Genomic DNA, 18,258 nt, shown 5'->3' with positions numbered 1-18,258 from the left:
TGGTACTGCAGACCGTATACTACAGTTGAGGGGTGGTACTGCAGACAGTATACTACAGATGAGGGGTGGTACTGCAGACCGTATACTACAGGTGAGGGGTGGTACTGCAGACCGTATACTACAGGTGAGGGGTGGTACTGCAGGCCGTATACTACAGGTGAGGGGTTGTACTGCAGAGGATTATCTTATCTTTTACTACAGGTGAGGGGTGGTACTGCAGACAGTATACTACAGGTGAGGGGTGGTACTGCAGGCCGTATACTACAGGTGAGGGGTGGTACTGCAGACAGTATACTACAGATGAGGGGTGGTACTGCAGACCGTATACTACAGGTGAGGGGTGGTACTGCAGACAGTATACTACAGATGAGGGGTGGTACTGCAGACCGTATACTACAGTTGAGGGGTGGTACTGCAGACAGTATACTACAGATGAGGGGTGGTACTGCAGGCCGTATACTACAGGTGAGGGGTGGTACTGCAGGCCGCGAGCTACAGATGAGGGGTGGTACTGCAGACCGTATACTACAGTTGAGGGGTGGTACTGCAGACAGTATACTACAGATGAGGGGTGGTACTGCAGGCCGTATACTACAGGTGAGGGGTGGTACTGCAGGCCGCGAGCTACAGATGAGGGGTGGTACTGCAGACCATATACTACAGGTGAGGGGTGGTACTGCAGACCATATACTACAGGTGAGGGGTGGTACTGCAGACCGTATACTACAGGTGAGGGGTGGTACTGCAGACCATATACTACAGATGAGGGGTGGTACTGCAGGCTGCGAGCTAAAGGTGAGGGGTGGTACTGCAGACCGTATACTACAGGTGAGGGGTGGTACTGCAGACCGTATACTACAGGTGAGGGGTGGTACTGCAGGCCGTATACTACAGGTGAGGGGTGGTACTGCAGACCGCGAGCTACAGGTGAGGGGTGGTACTGCAGACCGCATACTGCATACTTAGTCTTTAGAACTTCATTCAAAATGATTATCCAGTTGCGTGTATCCCTTTGCAGGTAAACCACGTGAGAACTCGTGACTTTGACTGTTGCCTGGCCGTTCCTCTGATCACCGAGGCTGGAGACAGACTGGAGCTGGTCATCAGCAGGAACCCCACGAGCTTTGAGGACAGAGAGGACAATAACAACACATTTCAGCGCCCCCTAGACCTGTAACACTCACACCCACAACACCACACCACAGGCACATCTGCAATAACGGGACTTCAACTCAACTGCATGCTCTGACCGCCGCCCCCTGCTGTTCAAACCTCTGTATGGACATGGGAATACACGAAAGGTCGGGAGAAATGCCTGTTTTTGTAGAACACTTCATCTTGAAACTTGGCACTTTATACTGATGGATCGTAAATAGAAAGGAGCAACATTCCGTAAAATCAACTTTAATTTTTTGCCTTTTAAGATAAGATAAGATTTTACCAGGTCATAATGTTTATTCATCAAGCAACTGTTGAGTTTATTTCAGTTCATGTTGTTTGGGTTGAGTTATACTGTATTCTGTTGTTATGTGTTTCGCCACAGTCTTTTCATAGCTCCTCCCACCAAGGTATGCACTGACCAATCACTGAGCCATCTACATCGAGTTGTTTCATTCATTTACTTTTTTGGATTGGCATAGTCAGGATTGTTTTAAAGTTTGTAGAGAATAGGCCACAGGGTGCTTTCTAATCAAACCAGGCCTGCATTAGAGGAGTGTGAAGCCAGCGTTAGTAACCATCAGGGTTTTAGAGGTGCAGTATGTGACATTTATTGTGGGGGAGGTCGAATGTCAATGGGTTCACAACCTGCTTGGCTCTTGTACTGCCTGGAGTGTTTTACAATATTGCATGCCACACATCTCCATGCAGGCCAGCAGATTGCAGACCCTACACCAGAAAAGTTACATGGATCTTTAAACTCAAGCCCTGACCAATTAGCCTGAAATATCTACCCACTCTTCACTCCAGCTGCTGCGATTCTGTATCAAAGAAAGCTACAGGCCACGTCCTAAAAAAATTCACTTCTGTTCAAATCTCCTCTGTCAGTACAAACGTGCTTCTGCGTACCATATAATTATGTGTGGATTAGCCTCCCTCCCACTGCTCCCTCATTTATGCCCTGTCAGTGTGGAACATTCTGTCCAGGTGGAACCGTAACACTATGAGATGGAGGTGGTAATGCAGGTTTTCACTCAAAGTTGTGACCAGATGGCTTGAATGGGTTAAAAGAAATGTAGGAGGAACATTCAAAATATTGGCTTTTTTGCTCAGAGGGATAAGAACGCGGAGAACAATTGACTTCTCTGTCTTGGATCTCACCGGGTTATTAATACTGTGCGGCTGACTACAGTAATGTGCCCTGAAAATCAAAAACATGCCATCACAAATTCAGCCCTGATTCAGACCTGGTTTAGAAGCTATTTAGTCTTTAGTTGTTATTCATTTATGTATTTATTTTTTCAGATTTTGTTTGTGGAGACCAAACAAGCGCATCCTGGTTCACTTGAAATCAGAGGTCTCAAAGCAAGTTTAGCGCGCCAAGTCCTCCAGACTAATGAGTGGGAACATGTCCCATTGTTTGGACTAGTCCTGGTTTGGACCTGGTTTAGACCTGGTTTAGACCTGGTTTAGACCTGGTTAAGCATTGGGGTGGTGGGGTGGGATAACAACACAGAACAGCCTTTCAAAAACAGCGTTGTGTAATTTAGAAATATATAAACAAGGCTGGAGCCAGCACACTTCCCTGGGGTACAAACTGCCCTGGTAAGGTTCTGGTTTTGTCTCAAGTTAAAAAAAAAAAAAGTACATACAAAATTTGACACAGTATTTAAGAACTGTTAAAATTCTGTAATGTATCGGTAGCAATTTCAATATTTTTGAAGAATTGTGCTGGTCTTAAACAATAACAATTTCAAACTTGTTCAAGTTAATTTGATGCATATATTTTTGCTTTCTCAAAGTTAGGATTTGAACTGAACATCTTCATGCAGGATGTCTCCACGAATGTGCTAAAAAACACACCTCAAACCGTTCTACTTTTCAACCCAGTACAATATGTAGTAGAATATAAAGTACAGATTCCTGTTCCCAAATGCAGTGAAGTAAAAGTAAAAAATGTCCACTGTAAAAATGACTTAAAATAAAGTACAGATAATGATGATGTAAAAGCAGCATTTATAGTTACATTAAACCTCATACCTCAAAATATTTCATCTATTGACACAAAACATTGACACTTTAGTATTATGTTTGATTTTTTTTGCATGTTTTGATCAATCATTTGTCGATTTTTAACTACATGTGCCATTACAATTACTTGAAGGTGCCAAAAGAACAATTGGATGAGGTGTACAGAGGTGCTCATGTCTTGCTTATTAACATGGTCAGTATGTCTAAGCACCTAAATGAAAAGCACACTGTTTACCATGCACTGTAAGTATGTCCCTGTACAAAAGTGAGTGTTTTTTTAATAATATAGAGTGGCCAAAATGTGATGATAAAACATTTTTGTAAGAGAAAAAATGCTATGAAACTACTGAAGCCTTCCAGACGTTATGTTTCTTTGTACGTATGACTGTATGTTATGACATTATATTTCTATGCATTTGGGTTTGTCTAAAGGCCAGTCCAGAATCTATCTACTTATAAGACAAATTAAAAGTTTAACATTAGCTCAAATGTCTGATTTGTGGTTTCACAATGGATAAGTCCCAGGTTATATTCACCAAGAAAACATATTTGCTTGAGTGTTCTGGTTTTTGTACTCTCACACGCACACTTATTCACTGTAAATATATTTTGACACCCATTTTCTTTTATTTATTTGATACAAAGCAAATAATTATTTTTTTTAAATGATCCATACAAAATGGGTCCTGGCCATACCATGTTAGATTAACCCAATTCAATTATTTGCACTTCAGGCATGTGTTGGGACTCCTCCTGGGCGTCTCCCTGGGGAGGTGTTCTGAGGACTGGGCCGTGGCTCTGTCCTCACACTTCAGATGCACATTTACGTCCCATTTCTTTAAGTTCTTCAACAACAGCAAGTGTAGACTTCAGGTAAGTATAATCCCCACAAGGCACACACAATGCTCTTGCACCATAACAACAAGCAGCAAGCGCTAGTGGGATACAATAGAAATAAATACACTATTTAACACAGCTGGATGTTTTATCTTATCATGCTCTCTCTGCGAGTTATCTGAAGTGCGGACTTCCACTTGCACCCTTGTGCACTCACGTACAAAAAAAAAAAGCACACTTAAATGAAGTGTGTAGTGTGTAGTGCGGGTGCTGGGGCAGTGCTCTGACATGTCTCTGTGGCCTGGGGACCACTCAGGGTCCCGCTGTAATAGCTGGAGGAAGTGTCCTGGGTGAGGGAAGTCTGGGTATCCCTGCTCAGACTGCTGCCTAAAATGTTATTCAATTGACCCATTTTGATTTATAGAAGCAAAGACATTGTTGTAGATGCATTTGAATGAGTAAGTGTGGGTTCAATTCAATTCTGTAGATTACACTACTATACCACAATTATTTATTTTGAATCATTTTGTTTTATTTTATTCAGCATTAATATTGTTGTTATTATTCATATTATTTTTGATTACCTCCCGGCATTGAAAGACTGGTCAAATGCTTAAAACAGATTTCCACGTTAATAAAAAAATTGTGGCATTCAGAACATCAGATATGAAGGAATGAACCGTGGACAGCTTTGTGTCATCTGCTCAGTCTCTGCAGTAAACTCACTCACATAATCTGCTATTTAGAGTTTTAAGAGATTCATAAAGTATATACACACACGCATTACTGCCTCATTCAATTTACAGTGAGTCCAGTTATATCTCTAGGTCCCAAGAAAATGAGAGCTGCATCTCGTCCCGGGTCATGTAGCTTAATTGTATGCACTAAAAACACAAAAACGGGTTATAAACATGGAAGAATGAACACCTCATAGGAATAAAAACTATATATACAATACTAGAGCTAAGATGTACAACCTAAACGTAACAGGTAAATGCACATGGCATTATACAGGAAAGTTAGCATTCATTTAAATTGTTTTACAGGAATATATTGGAGACATATTATGCAAACTTGACATTTATGAGCTTTAAACCATGTCATAATGATCGCTTATCATTCGCTTTCACAACGTTATAGTTTGATTGACACTGTAAATGAAAATCGCTATGGTGAATATTATTAAGGCGTCTGAGACCGATGAACAAAATGTGAACGCAAACAAAAAATAATGACCATGGGGCACGTGAGTACAGATGCACCAGTTGAGAAAGCAACATCAGATGAGCCATCTTCGTTCATTCCGACTTGCTTGCATTAGAAATTAATAAAAGTGAACACAAAATTGTAAACATGTCCCAAATGATTTTATAATAAGTCATAAGTTGAGCTCAATTGTCTGGGTTTTTTCTTGACCAACTGGTGTGTTATTCCAAATGCTTCGCTGGTGCGTATCCAAACATACAACAGTACTGTGACAAAGATTCTGGACTGGTCTTTTAAATTTGTGCGTCGATGTTGTGTATTTTTCAGAGTGTGTAAAGTATAGTAAAGTATTTTTCTATGAAAACATTGCTTTTCCGTGACACAATCTGAGTCACAAAGGGAACAAAGTGTAAACTGTTGTCGTCGTTGTGGGTCATTTTATTTCAGTTTGATTTTCTATGAAACAGAGTGTACTCCTATACTTCTCTTTTTGGGAGAACGAAACAATAAAAGTATTATTTTACAGTTTGTCTGGTTTCTGCTTGTATCGAGGTACCTACATCATAAAGGTGTAGGTGAAGGTCTTTATTCTTTATATAGTAGTCGGTAGTTTTAAGTTAGAGTTAGTACGTTTCTGGATTTAGGGTTAAATATTGTTACCACAAAACATTTTACATTTACACTTAATTAAAGGTGTATTATGTAACTTTTCTGCTTAGCTCAATGTAAAACAAGATTAGCTATGAACAAGGCTACTTACTGTGAGCAGGCTCTCCTCTCCCCAGATCTAACCTGTAAATTGGCCTGGTGTGGACACTTGCTCGTCTTCATGCAGATAGGTAAGTTCAGACACAAGTGACAGCTTCACAAAGAGCAAACTAGCTTAGCAATCATATCATTCCAATCGATGGAACAGAATTCAAATATGAGCAGCATCTTTTTTTTAACAGTTTTTTTTGCCCGAAGGATTTATTAGACTGGATAATATTGTGTGAAACAGGGATGACAGACGGAAGGACATTGCGGCAAAATGACGCTGGATTCGACGCGGCGGGTTTCTCCCATGGAGCGCACGTGTGCTACACACTCCACCACGGAGCAGCATGATATGTATCTTCATTAAGTTTGAGACCTAAGATTTTCCCAATCTTTTTTGCCTTGAGTATCCCCTGTGTATGTTTAGAACGCTGCACATGCAGCCTGAATTTGAATGGTTTGAATAGTTTGTGATGTTTAGAGGCTAATGCTAACCCTCCCATTTAAAATGCATTGATGCTAACTCCTGGAATGGCAGGCTAATGGAACTGGTAGTTTAGGTAGAAATAGGTTAGTTACTTTTAGCCATGTGTTGGTGCTGGTTTAATAACACAACCTGGTTCTGGTTTGGACAGTTCCTTGTGGAAATCGTGTATTTCTTCTGCTCATTTCTGGTTTAGTTCCCAAATCCTTTAAAATGCATTGATTTGAACTTTAGACATAAGTTAGTCTTCACATTTACAGTAAGCATGGACCTTGGCAGTGACAGATGTTTGAACACAAATCGCTGTAACAGGCCTCTACAGTGTCTCCAGAGGGAAAAACTTCAACCACAACATCCGGAACCATCATGCTCACTATTTCTATTTTAGTACAAGACACACAACATTTGTTTGCACTTCTGAGCCATAGAACTGTCCATGGGATGAATGAGAGGGACACATCCACAGCTATTTCTGGACAAATCAAAGTGGATATTTTAAGATCAGAGAACTATTAACCCTTTCATGGGCAGGGTTTGTACTACTATTCTTTTTAAAGGTGACATATCAGACTAAATTAGATTTTGGAGTATATTACGGATGCTCCAAACAAAGCGAAGTCTCTGGCTGCGTAAACGCCTGACCAAAAAGAAAAGATTTTTGACATGAACTTTTGAATTCATGGATATCCCAAAACAAATGTATAAAAAAACCACTTGCCTTCCTTCCGGCAAGTGTGAGACAAATGATTGTTGTAAAATGTCCTTATGTCTGTGTCTCTCACAATGATATATTCCTAAAAAATAAAAAACAATCCTACGTTTTTGGGGGGTCTTATTGCTATACCAAATTCTCAATACATTTTAATTGCAGTCTTTATCCATAAGCCTAAATCATGTCGGCCCCACCATGTGCCACCACATTGTGCCTACTTAAAAAAGAATGTTGTGTATTCCAGATTGAAGAGCTCAAATGCTCAAACTCAACAGAGGCTTCTTCATCTTTGTGTCTCATCTTAACAATTATCGGATCCAAATGGATTGTAATGTGGCAAATGATTTCAGTGTGTCAAAACAGAAAACATGAACCTTGTGACTTTGTTCACAGTTCACTTCCTGTTGTCCTTTTTTTCAGATGTGATCACGAGATACAGCTTGTGTTTATGGAGGAGTTTTTAACCCTGTATTACAACATCCGTCACTGGACTTAACAATGATTATGTCAAGTCTAAAACAGGACTGTGCCATGACAAATCCGGGACTTAATAGGTCGAATCCAATCTATTTATGTATTTATTTACTTTATAATATATTTTAAGGTTTGCCATTGCTTTTAGACACGTTAGAAGTGTAGTAGGTTGAAAACGCTATATTCAAAAGTTTATATAGAAACAGACACCCCCTCTATTTTTTGTATTTTTGGCTACTGTGTCTTTAATCTTTGGGACATCCATCCAGCAGATGGTGCTCTAAGCGCTCCTGTGGGGATTAGAGCGAGACAATGCGCATGTACAGCAGAATTAAACACGCTGTGCATGGAATGACTCGTCTCCCTCATCTGTCCACAGCGATATTCTCCTGGCTACACAGTCTAACTCTTTAGCTGTGTACCATTTGCTACCGCCCAGCTTACCCCTAGGGCTGGCGCCGGTAACAATTGGGGGCTCGTCCGGAGATAACTAAAGCAACTGCCTGGTGAAGAGTGCGCCTGTATTGTTTGATGTGTCTGGAACTTCAGGGAAGGCTCCCACTACGTGTGTCATCCAAAGAGTATCCACCACCATCAAAAGGACATGGCAACTAATGCACCACGGCGAGCGCTGATTGTTAAGATCCAGAGACAACTTTCCAGTTTGAACACCAGTCAGCTACAAGCCATCACAAACGCCATCGATGACGGCAATATTCCAGTCCGCACTGATGAGCTAAGTGACACTGACTTGTATGAGCTTATTGTTGACTACATTAGAGGTGACCAGCTCAAGTCACTAGAGGATGAAGGCATGTCGCAACTGCTCCTCCTTGATGACTTGATGGCCGATCTGCTGAGACCTACAGCTTCGATGGGTCCTGGAGACGAGGGTCCTGGAGACGAGGGTCCTGCTCACGTCCAGAGGGAAGTCCAGACCACCGTTCCTGCTCCAGCACCGGGTCATCTCAACACACCTCCTTCCACCACTTCAGGAGAAATCATCACTCCATCACCTCAACACAACAATCTCCACTCCTTACCCAACGACTACTCTTCTGGAGAAGACAGAGACGTTGGCACACCAACAAGAAACCTTGCTGCAGACCAAACCAGCAGAAATGTTGGCCGTCATCTGAGTGGGACTAGTCCATCATCCAGTTTGAGAAATCAGGTATTGAGTATCAGTGATGTTGCAAGTCTGCTCCCACGCAGAGAGTTTAAGCTGCATGGCGGACAGATTTCAGACACTGGCTCAGATGTTTCTTATAGTAACTTGTGTAAACAAATTGATGAAGGTTTATCCGAAGGTTTTTCTGAATCAGAAGTTATCAGAAGTGTGCTTAAAATCACAAAACCTGGTACATTTAGAGACATGTTACTCAACAAATGTGATTTAAATGTTAGTGAGCTTAAGAAGTTTCTTCGCTCTCACATTCATGACAAAAACAGTACAGAGCTCTTTCAAGAGTTAAGTAATGCTAAACAGTCGGATAAAGAGAGTCCACAACAGTTCTTATACCGAGCAATGGGTTTAAAACAACGTGTTCTTTTTGAGTCACAACAAGTTGGTACCGGTTTTACATATGATGTTAAACTTGTACAGGGGACTTTTCTCCATACTCTATATCAGGGGTTAAATGAGAAAAATGACTATGTGAGACGTGACTTAAAGCCCTTCCTTAATGACATGCAAATTAGTGATGACCTCTTATTAGAACAAATTACTAAATCGACAAGTGAGGAGGCAGAAAGACAGAAAAGGCTGGGTACAACTGTTAAGACTAAAACTGTGACTATTGCTACACTTGACAGTGGTGACAAGACTAAAGACGACAAAGAAAGACAAACTCAACATGACGCTATTAGAGAACTAACAGCACAAGTGTCCTCACTGACTAAGCATTTAGCCCAAATGACCAGACCACCTGATAACCCCATACCTGTGGACTTAAGCATTCAGGGACACAAGCCACAAGTACGAAGTGAAACAAGGGGCAAATGCAAGTCATGCGTACAACAAAACATAACCACGTGTCATCATTGTTTTGTTTGCGGCCAAACAGGACACCGGGCCATAGGATGTCTTCAGCGAAAAGTGTCGGGAAACGCGACACGGTCACAGGGGAGGGGCAGCCAGTGACCGAGACAGCCCTAAAGCCCCAAATCTCTAACAGTCAAGATCCAAAATCCAAGTCAACTCGCTCATCACCACAGCCAAAGAAAAGACTTGCTCATCTCATTGGTAAACGATGTATGGTTTCATGTGCTCTCAATGGTGCTCCAATCCAAATGCTACTGGATTCAGGTGCTCAAGTGACCATGGTGGGAAAAACATGGATGCAAAAGACATTACCAGCTGTTTCCATTCAACCACTCACGTCCTTTTTTTCAGACCAACCTTTTGAAATTTCTGCTGCAAACGGCAGTGACGTTCCTTTTGAAGGCTGGGCTGATGTAGCACTTGAGCTCAAGAGCAATAACCATGGACATGTAACTATCCAAGTACCAGTGATCATCTCCCAAAACTGTCTAAGTCATCCCATTTTAGGCACTAATGTTATTGCAGAAGTGATTAAATCCCACAAAGAGACAGATACTAACATCACAGCTCTACTCAAAGAGGCACTAAGCGTAAATGACAGTACAGTTGAGGCTTTAGTGTCAGCACTTGAAGTTTTTACCCCAACTGATGACTGCATAGAATACACAGTAAAAACTGGTAAAAAAGGTGTAATATTGCCTGCCGGTCAAATATCTGAAATCAGGTGCAGGGTCAGAGAGTGGCCAGCCGGAGGCGCAATGTTATTTCAGCCCAGTTTTCAAGATGACTGTCCAGATGGTTTAGAGTTGTTCCCTGCATTAGTAGATGTCCCTAGTGGTTTAACAAAGACTGTAAAAATCCCTATTCAGAACATCACTAAACATGACATTTATCTTTCAAAGAGAACTGTTTTGGGAACATTAGAAGAAGTAACCGAAGTGAGACCTGTAAACTGTGTTTCAGACAACTCAGACCAACCAACCAATGTAAACACATGTTCTGTCAATCCCATTTCTACACAGAAAACCAGTAACCAATGCCAAATAACAAAGGATACTCATGTGAAAAGTGAAAAATGGCATCCACCTGTGGATTTGTCCCATTTGGACGAGAATGAACAAAAGATGGTAAAGGACATGCTGTTTGAGGAGTCTGATGTTTTTGGGAAAAGTGACTCAGACATTGGATGCATCCCGAGTCTACAACTCAAAATCAATCTCACAGACAATGTACCTGTCCAAACGTCCTACAACTCCATTCCAAAACCCTTGTACAAGGAAGTGAAAGACTATGTTCAAAAGCTGCTGGACCATGGCTGGATTAGGAAATCCACTTCTCCCTATTCCTCACCAGTGGTCTGTGTCAGAAAAAAGGACATGTCACTTCGCTTGTGTGTTGATTTTCGGGGGTTAAATCGCAAAACTATCCCCGATCGCCATCCACTCCCACGCATTCAAGACCTGCTGGATAACCTGGGGGGCTACTCATGGTTTTCAATATTAGACCAAGGTAGTGCTTACCACCAAGGCTTTGTGGAAGAGAACTCTAAACACCTGACCGCTTTTAGCACACCTTGGGGGTTATATGAGTGGAACCGCCTCCCATTTGGCCTCACCAACGCCCCAGCAGCCTTTCAAAGATGTATGGAAGGGGTCCTTGAAGGTTTGAGGGATGAGTGTTGTTCACCTTACTTAGATGACGTGTTATGTTATTCTAAGACTTTCACTGACCATGTAAATGACTTAAAACTTGTTCTACACAAACTCAGAGAATTTGGTATAAAGTTACGCCCTAACAAGTGTGAACTTTTTAAACGCCAAATCAGATATGTAGGTCGTCTTGTGACTAGTGAAGGAGTCCAGATAGATCCTAAAGATCTAGAAGCAGTTAACCAGCTTCGAGACAGAGAACCAAAGAATGTTGGAGAAGTTAGAGCTCTCCTTGGCTTCTTAGGTTACTACAGGACATTCGTTCAGGACTTTTCCAGGTTAGCAAGACCACTATTTAAACTTGTTGAGAGTCCCAGTGAGGTAGAGTACAAATCTACAAAAAGAAAATCTAACAAGTCCAAGAAAAGCAGTAATGGTCAGCTTCCGTCCAAAACCCCTGTTAACTGGACACATGAACACAGTGCAGTTGTGTCACATTTTGTAGACATGTTAACTAGTCCACCTATCTTGGCATACCCAAACTTTGACTTGCCTTTCGTCCTCCATACAGACGCTTCTAATGAAGGTCTGGGAGCTGTACTTTATCAACAACAGAACAACAAACTACGTGTCATTGCATATGGTTCTAGGACGCTCACACCTGCTGAAAAAAACTATCACCTTCACTCCGGCAAGCTTGAGTTCCTGGCGCTCAAGTGGGCAATCTGTGACAAATTCAGGGATTATCTTTATTATGCTCCTACTTTTACAGTATTCACGGACAATAATCCCCTCACATATGTTTTGAGTACAGCCAAATTAAACGCAGTTGGGCATCGCTGGGTGGGTGAGTTAGCAGATTTTCACTTTACAATCAAGTATCGTCCTGGCAAATCAAATGCGGATGCAGACACACTGTCCAGATATCCTGTACAACTGACAGATCACTTACCAGAGTACACAGAGACAATGCCACCTGAAGTAATTTCTGCCATTTGGCAGGGTGACAAAGCTATGAGAGACAGTGAAGTGCCATGGGTTGCCGCTTTACAGTTAAACTCAAATACCAGTGACACTAAAACTGAAGGTACTCCAGTAATCTCACCTGAAGATCTTCGAGCTGCTCAAAAAGAGGACAAGTCAATCTGTGAAGTGATACAGTTAAAGAAAAGAGGCTGGAATCCAAATGACAAAGATAAGAAACAAATGACTCGTGAAACAAGGAGATTAGTACATGAGTGGAACAGACTAAAATTAGAAAAAGGACTCATGTACAGATATACTGGGAAAAGAAAACAGTTAGTTCTACCAGACAAACTGAAAAAAACTGTTTTGAGACATTTGCATGATGATATGGGTCACGTAGGCGCAGATAAAGTAATTCATTTGGCTAGAGAACGTTTTTATTGGCCATTTATGCAACGCGATATTGAGGATTATGTCATTCGACAATGCACTTGTCTGAAACAAAAACGTCCGTGTGTTCCAGACAAAGCCCCAATGGGTTCAATCACAACTAGTGCTCCTTTTGAACTCATATCAGTTGACTACCTTCACCTCGAACCGAGTAAAGGCGGTTATGAGTACATATTAGTTCTGGTAGACCACTTCACGCGATTTGCGCAAGCTTATCCAACGAAAAATAAGTCTGGTAAAACCGCAGCAGAGAAAATATTCCATGACTTCATCCCACGGTTCGGATTTCCTGAAAAACTCCACCATGATCAGGGCCGGGAGTTCGAAAATAACCTATTCCAAAGACTCCAACAACTTGCAGGAATAGCTCACTCTCGAACGACCCCTTATCATCCGCAGGGTAATCCTGTTGAGCGTCTAAACAGAACACTACTACAAATGTTACGCACTCTACAAGAAGAAAGGAAAACACAGTGGAAAGACCATTTGCCTCACATTCTCCATGCTTACAATTGTACGAGACATGAAGCAACTGGATATTCACCTTTTTTTCTCCTGTATGGTAGAATGCCTAGACTACCCATAGATTTGCTTTTTGACATCAAACCTGAAAGTGACTGTAAAACAAAGCAAGAGTATGCTGAAAAATGGGCATGTCGTATGCAAGAAGCCTACAGAATTGCTTCAGAAAACAGCCAGAAAAGCTCTGCTAAAGGGAAAAAGTACTATGACAAACACACAAAAGGTATCCCTTTACAACCTGGAGATCGAGTACTAGTCAGGAATCTCTCTGAACGAGGAGGTCCTGGAAAACTAAGAGCTTACTGGGAAAGATGTATCCATAAAGTGATTGAAAAGATTGAAGATGGACCTGTGTATAAAGTTCAAAGTGAGACAGGAAACCGTAATCTGAGAATTCTACACCGAAATCTTCTATTATCAGTCAATGACTTGCCACTAGAACAAGAACAATGTCAAAAAGATAACCGCACAAGACAGAAACAATGTAAAGGAAAAGAACAAAGACAAATTCAGGAAGCTGCTGAGTCTGAACAATCAGATGAGGAAGAGGAATACACGTACAATTGGCATCGTGTGCCTATACGTCAAAGTGAACCTACACCTCAACGGCGTTCTGGACTCAGGGCCACAGCACCTGCATTTCAAACAGAAAGACAAAGTACTCAACCAGTTAGAGTACCACAACCAAGAGTTCCACCACAAGTTGAGGTACAAACTCCAAATATGGCAATCCCGGCTGTTGAACCTGATTCAGGGCCAAGGTCAGTACCTTTGGCTATTGCTCCAGCTGCGGACATACCAGAAATGGAAACTGTGGACAGTGATGAGTTGGAAACAGAAACAAACATGCATGAGGGAACAGTTCGCCGATCGTCCAGAACCATTAAGCCAAGAGAACTATTCACTTACAGTCGGTTTGGACAACCATCATACCAAGAATGGAGACCTGGAGCGAACATGATGTTTGCCTGTATTCCTCAACCATTGCCCTATTACCAACCTGACATGTACTATTACCCTACTCCTGTATGGACATGTTAGACGTTGAAAGACTGAAGTAACCATTCAAATTAACCAAGTAATATGACTCTTTAAGACTGTATGTGACCTAACTTGAAACACTTAGCATAAGATGCCGGAGTCATCTTTTAAAGCAGGGGAGAGTGTAGTAGGTTGAAAACGCTATATTCAAAAGTTTATATAGAAACAGACACCCCCTCTATTTTTTGTATTTTTGGCTACTGTGTCTTTAATCTTTGGGACATCCATCCAGCAGATGGTGCTCTAAGCGCTCCTGTGGGGATTAGAGCGAGACAATGCGCATGTACAGCAGAATTAAACACGCTGTGCATGGAATGACTCGTCTCCCTCATCTGTCCACAGCGATATTCTCCTGGCTACACAGTCTAACTCTTTAGCTGTGTACCATTTGCTACCGCCCAGCTTACCCCTAGGGCTGGCGCCGGTAACAGAAGCATGTATTCATTGTTGCAACTCAATCAGCAGCAAAGTCTTCTGTTTGTCCTTTACAGAATAGGATTTCAAACCCTTTTATAAGAATAACACTGTTTCTGACAACACTCGGCTCCTATTGGACACTCTTGGCACTATTAACTAAGATTTTTGGCAATGTTTTAGAGGGCAAAAAGCTCACATTCAAGTCCATTACTACCTCCAGATTTCGAACTTGATTTGTAGATTTTCTGGTGGCCTGACTTTTGGAAATGTTCCTTTAACTCTAATATTCCACAGTACGGCAGTAAGGTTCTGAAGTGTGGTTTTACCTTTCTATTTCCATGGAATCATACAAGTGACTCCCCACCTCCATAAAGTTATATATAGTACAGTGTAACAGTCTCTTACTTGAGTAAACGTGTTGGTTTCTCTTCACACTGTGCGTAAAAAGCTTTATGTCGACAATATGAAATGATTTGAACAGATATGATGTCGTTTTTCTCATCTTTGCGCCAGATTTTGTGCATTCTTGAAATTACCCGAACCATAAACCAGTTCTTACGTCCAGACAGTCGGAACCTGTATTTGTTTATGTTTTCTTTTCATTTCCCCCCCTCTAAACTTGGCATCTATACTCAGCAAAATCCCCCGTCTGAGAAAGTAATTACCGCATTAAACAGCAGGACTAATGCCCCTGTTGTGAAACCAAATGAGCGGATGTTTGGGTCAAAATCTTCCATAAACCGGGATTTAAGACTCGCTCGGACTTGGACCTGGTTCACAGAGAGAGAAAGGACATCCATTGTGGAGTATACAGATTAAAAGAGACAAGATAAAACCCCTCGTGTTTGTACTGTGTCCGATACTGTACTTAGGGGGATTAAAGTACTTCCTGATTTGTGTTTTGTGTTGGGCTGTTATGGTTAGGTAACAGGATTTGGACTGGCCGACTCATGATGCTGTTTTTTCGACAGTGGAACGGTAAAAATGGTCCATGCAAAAGGGAAACATCCGGATAAAGAATGTTTATTTTTTTCCCACTCGAACCCACGACTAATGACTTGAAGTGCACAAGACGGAGAAAACACCTCAGATAAAACAGATAACATATTTATATTTCAAATCTATTTCCTAGTTTTCCCAAGTTTGAATAAGTCTTAGTGATTTTGGAAAGCGGGACAGGCCCTGGTTAGTACTCGGACGGACCGTTGGAACACCAGGTGCCACAGTGGGGCGCTAGAGGGAATGCGTTTGTGTCCTTGGGCAAGACACTTCAGCCCCGTTGCCTAGTGAAGCGCGTTGAGTGCATTGAACGTGGAAAAGCCCTATATAAACACACTGTAATAATGTGCTGTTGTTTTTTATCAGAATTTTTGTTAGAATTCAGAATTAGTTTGGCCATCACACGTTTCGGAAGTCCTGAAACTAAGAAAGTGTTTTGTGGGAACAACTCTGTCAGCATGAACGCTAACAACAGCAGTTATCATCTTAAAAACGACAAAGTTGCAATGTTTAAAAGGGCATTTGTGGCGCTACAAGGACACAATCTCACTATCAAAAGGATGGATGTCTTTGTGGGGTTACCATAGCAACTTCAGAGCACGTCGGCTGTGCAAGCGGCTGCATTAGCACAACACATTCAGATCGATTAGGGATGTAAATGAAGGAGCGGTGAGGGTTGATGGGAGCTACATCTCCAATACGAGTTTGGTTATGTAATCGTTTCTGTCTCTCGTCATCATCTCTCCTTTATCCTCGTCCGTTTATCCTTGTTACAGTTTGAATGAAGCTGAAGCAATTGAATGTGTTTCGACCTTTAGACACGTGGAATAAACTGACTTTCGGACTTAAGTGCCTCTGACAGGTTGGACCACACATTGAACTAAAATGTAGTTAAGATAAATATATTTTGAATGTCACATTTTTGTACATTTTATTTGAGGAATACAAATCTATGAGAGCGACTTTATTTTGTTTAATTCATGTTTAGAGCGTGTACATTGTGCATAAACTTTCTGTGATGTCAGTTTCTGTCGTTTTTTTCTACAGATTTTTCAACGTTTTCTCCACAAATGTCTACTCGATTGGTGTGAAACTATAATCTATATGTACAACAGGTATAAATACACCAAATAAAGTCAAAATTAGACGTAAAAACCTGTCATACGGCCTTCAAACTTCTATGCGGCGTGATTTAAAAAAAAAAATCTCTTTTGTTGTTCCGTGTGTCCTTTGCTCTCTTTTTTTCTGTAAATTTTTTAAATTGTTGTAAGTAAAATAAAAAAAGAAACTCTCAGACAGCCCTACACGTTAGAATGTTAGTTTTCGCAAAAAGTATATTTGTAGTTGAATATTTAATATATCAGTATATAACATGAAAATCAGGATTTTCCCTTTATATGTGTCAATCATCATCTCCTATTAGATAAACAAATAATGTACAAATACAACAAATACAAGTGTCAATGTGTTAAAACCACACTCAGGCGTCTGAGGCCGACTTGTGATATTCTGAGGCTAATCCTAATTTCTCCTTTGAAATCACATCATGTTCAACTTCACTTTTACCTCCAGTTCTCTCTTTTCACTATTTAAAATGTGTTTGTTTGTCTGTTTTTTTTTTTTTTTAGATGATTTTGATTACAATATTCAAACAATATTTCAACAATGCATCAGGAATGTGCTAAAATGTACCTGTAACTGTCTTGGTTTAAGTTGAAGTATGGCACAAAACACGAATGAACCATAAAATGAACTCCAGGACAGAAATATGGATTTATAACCTCGTTTGGAAGATTAAAATTTCTATCTCTTTTTTAATAGTTTTAATTATAAACAGTGTACAAAATATTCAAATTTCTTCAAAACAAAAATGTTGTGACATTTTTCAATACATCTATTTTTGCAGTAGTATGTCACTGTTAGATTAAATTATCTATTTCATTAATGGTATTTTTGCAGGCTACATTACCATTTAGTAATATACTAAATTATTTACACACTTTTTATGCCTCAAGGATTCATGTACAAGCACTTTTTTTTTTAAATAATTGCTTATGTTAAATACAATGACAGACTTTCACAGGCTACTGTTTTCATCTAAAATGTAAATTCCCAACTAAACCTTTTCATTCAATAACGAGTTTGAACTATTCATAGGGACAATTTCCAAACGAGACAATCTGAAAGCTATAAAAAGTAATATTTTTAACTGTCTGTATGTTATTTTCAGTTTCTATAGACGTCATTTTGTATATTTCGTTTTTTGTGAATCTTTTTCAATCTAATGTACTTATTTCTATATTTATTATACTGTTTGCATTCGTTACCCTTGATGTGATAATTCTGTAATAATATTTTTTTTTTAAATGTCGGACAAAAAAAATAAAAAATACAATCCATAAATAAATGACCAAACATAAACTATTTTCATAAAGACAGTTTTATTATCAAATAAAAAAAGGTTTACGTCTTTGTAAAACCTGTTCAAACACACATTTTCTTTTTTGATTTT

At 40.4% G+C, this 18,258-nt stretch overlaps 1 protein-coding gene across 1 annotated transcript in view; it reads left to right on the top strand.

Annotated features, from left to right (window-relative positions):
* Positions 1-1,636, top strand: part of grip2b (glutamate receptor interacting protein 2b) — a 220,651-nt gene extending 219,015 nt beyond the window's left edge. Inside the window, exon 25 of the mRNA XM_072451747.1 lies at positions 1,019-1,636. Within this exon, the coding sequence (XP_072307848.1) occupies positions 1,019-1,177 (159 nt within the window). The 3' untranslated portion in view covers positions 1,178-1,636. The remainder of the gene's footprint in view (positions 1-1,018) is intronic.
* Positions 1,637-18,258: the final 16,622 nt, after the last annotated feature.

The sequence above is a fragment of the Eucyclogobius newberryi genome, unplaced genomic scaffold (genome assembly GCF_026437365.1).
Source record: "Eucyclogobius newberryi isolate DKJ021-1_F unplaced genomic scaffold, fEucNew1.0.hap1 SCAF_19, whole genome shotgun sequence".
Classification (NCBI taxonomy): Eukaryota; Metazoa; Chordata; class Actinopteri; order Gobiiformes; family Gobiidae; genus Eucyclogobius; species Eucyclogobius newberryi.
This window is presented reverse-complemented; position numbering and strand designations above follow the sequence as displayed.